Here is a 2,273-nt window from a genome sequence, read left to right as displayed (position 1 = left end):
CGTCATCAGACGCCTCTGGCCCCTGTCAGACGCCTCTGGCCCCTGTCAGACGCCTCTGGCCCCTGTCAGACGCCTCTGGCCCCTGTCAGACGCCTCTGGCCCCTGTCAGACGCCTCTGGCCCCTGTCAGAAGTTGTGGTTTCTCACCGACAGGGGAGGGAAGACAGCTTCGTTAGCGTCGTCCAGCTGGTAGTATGCTATGGCTGCATCCAGATCTGCGGGCTCATCCACCGTCTCGGCTGAAAATCCAAACTGACACTCCTTGTTTAGAGCTGCTCCCAGCTGGCGCCGACTGCGACTGAACACAGAGTGAYACAGAGTTCTGCAGACCAGTTCTGATATGCTTCCAGTTCATTTCTGTCATCAGCTTCAGTTTAAGTTCTTAGATTGATTTTAAACTCAGAGATTTCAGGTAATAAAGCTGTCCTCCYCAGGTGAACCATTGAGACCAAACTCAAGTAAAGATCTGTTTACCGAGACCTGAAGGCGTAGTTCTCATAGTCGTAGTACCGCCTGCCGGTGTGGTAGTACGTCAGCTGTGGACCAATCAGGTGACGGTTCAGGAAACGAGTAGAGCTTCTGACCAGAACCATGAGACCGGACCCAGATGGAGAGAAAAAAAAACACAAATACAGCGTGGACAACAAATATTAATTAGCTTTTAAATTTAAAGAGACCGACAACAGAGACAGGTCTGGGACCAGTCCAGAAAAGGTCCAGGACAGGCCTGGGACTGGTCCGGGAAAGGTCTGCAATCTCACCTTGAGGTTCCGTAGCGTGGGGGTCTGGCTGCGGGGTGGTGGTGGGGGGCATAGGGGTCATAGGTCATGGCTCCAGGTGATGGAGGGAGGGGGAGCCTAGTATGACTTGCAGGCTGAAAGCGGGGAGGCAAAGTGGAGGGAGCTGGGCTCCCATAAGAAGTSGGCTGAAGCACGAGTAGCTCCGCCCCCTTGATACTGCTGCTGCCTCGAGACTTCCTGAAGTAGCGATGYCGGTGATGGCGCTGATTTCGGGAGTCCGGTTCTGATGGGAAAACACAGCGTGAGKAGATGGACTGACCACAGACAGACTCAACTGAGACCCCAAACCTACCAAGTTCTCCTTTCCTGGTCGGCGTCGCCACATTCCAGGCCGGAACCGGATTGACTGGTTTCAGATCTGTCAGAGGAACCAGGTGCCTGAGAACAAACATCCACAACATCAATGTCACAGACCCTGTGAAGGTTCTGGTTCTGACATCACATGTGAGTGTGCACGGTTCAGACCCGGTTCTGTTAGTATCTTACTTCTCTCCCAGCTCCTCYATGAACACMGTCACAGCTGCTGTGTGAGTTCCCACTTCCTGGATGAAGGCATTGTAGAACTTTCCCTTTGGTTCCAGACGGACCTGGAATGAGACAGAGTGTAACTGTTGGTCCAGTTCTGATCAAAAGGTTCTGACCCAGTACACATCTTCAGACGTTTTGTTTTAAAATCAGTCCTGAAATCTAATGGTTCAGTTCAATTCACTTCACTTGATTATTGATCCAGAGGGAAGTTAGATGTTGTTGTAAAGACTTACTGTAGATGYTGATGGCTGTGGACAGAGGTCTGTATTACAACCAAACTGAAGAGGCCTCTGACTGAACACTGTTTTTATACGACGGTCTGATGAAGAGGATGGTCAGGGTTGTCCACAATGTTCTTGATTTGATGTAAAATACTTCTTTGCACCATCATCTCCAGAGTTTCCACAGTCATCTCCAGAACAGAACCAGCCTTCTTTATCAGGTTGTTGAGTCTTTATGTCCCTGCTTCTGATGGTGCTGCCCCAACAGATGATAGGCGAGATGATGCTCTCAACAACAGACTTGTAGAAGATCTACAGAAGAGATGAAGCTCTCAACAGACTTGTAGAAGATCTACAGAAGAGATGACGCTCTCAACAACAGACTTGTAGAAGATCTACAGAAGAGATGATGCTCTCAACAGACTTGTAGAAGATCTACAGAAGAGATGACGCTCTCAACAACAGACTTGTAGAAGATCTACAGAAGAGATGATGCTCTCAACAGACTTGTAGATCTGCAGAAGAGATGATGCTCTCAACAACAGACTTGTAGATCAGCAGAAGAGATGATGCTCTCAACAACAGACTTGTAGATCAGCAGAAGAGATGATGCTCTCAACAACAGACTTATAGATCTGCAGAAGAGATGACACTCTCAACAACAGACTTATAGATCTGCAGAAGAGATGACACTCTCAACAACAGACTTATAGATCTGCAGAAGA

At 48.8% G+C, this 2,273-nt stretch overlaps 1 protein-coding gene across 1 annotated transcript in view; it reads right to left on the bottom strand.

Moving 5' to 3' along the window:
* alg13 (ALG13 UDP-N-acetylglucosaminyltransferase subunit) overlaps nucleotides 1–2,273 on the bottom strand; it is a gene marked incomplete at its 5' end in the record, with an annotated part of 15,304 nt that overhangs the window by 3,657 nt on the left and 9,374 nt on the right. The window contains 5 exon segments of the mRNA XM_014028446.1: nucleotides 147–297; nucleotides 474–578; nucleotides 761–1,022; nucleotides 1,092–1,177; nucleotides 1,286–1,386. Of these exon segments, the coding sequence (XP_013883900.1) occupies nucleotides 147–297; nucleotides 474–578; nucleotides 761–1,022; nucleotides 1,092–1,177; nucleotides 1,286–1,386 (705 nt within the window).

Source organism: Austrofundulus limnaeus, unplaced genomic scaffold, assembly GCF_001266775.1.
Source record: "Austrofundulus limnaeus strain Quisiro unplaced genomic scaffold, Austrofundulus_limnaeus-1.0 Scaffold764, whole genome shotgun sequence".
In the NCBI taxonomy this organism is placed as follows: domain Eukaryota; kingdom Metazoa; phylum Chordata; class Actinopteri; order Cyprinodontiformes; family Rivulidae; genus Austrofundulus; species Austrofundulus limnaeus.
This window is presented reverse-complemented; position numbering and strand designations above follow the sequence as displayed.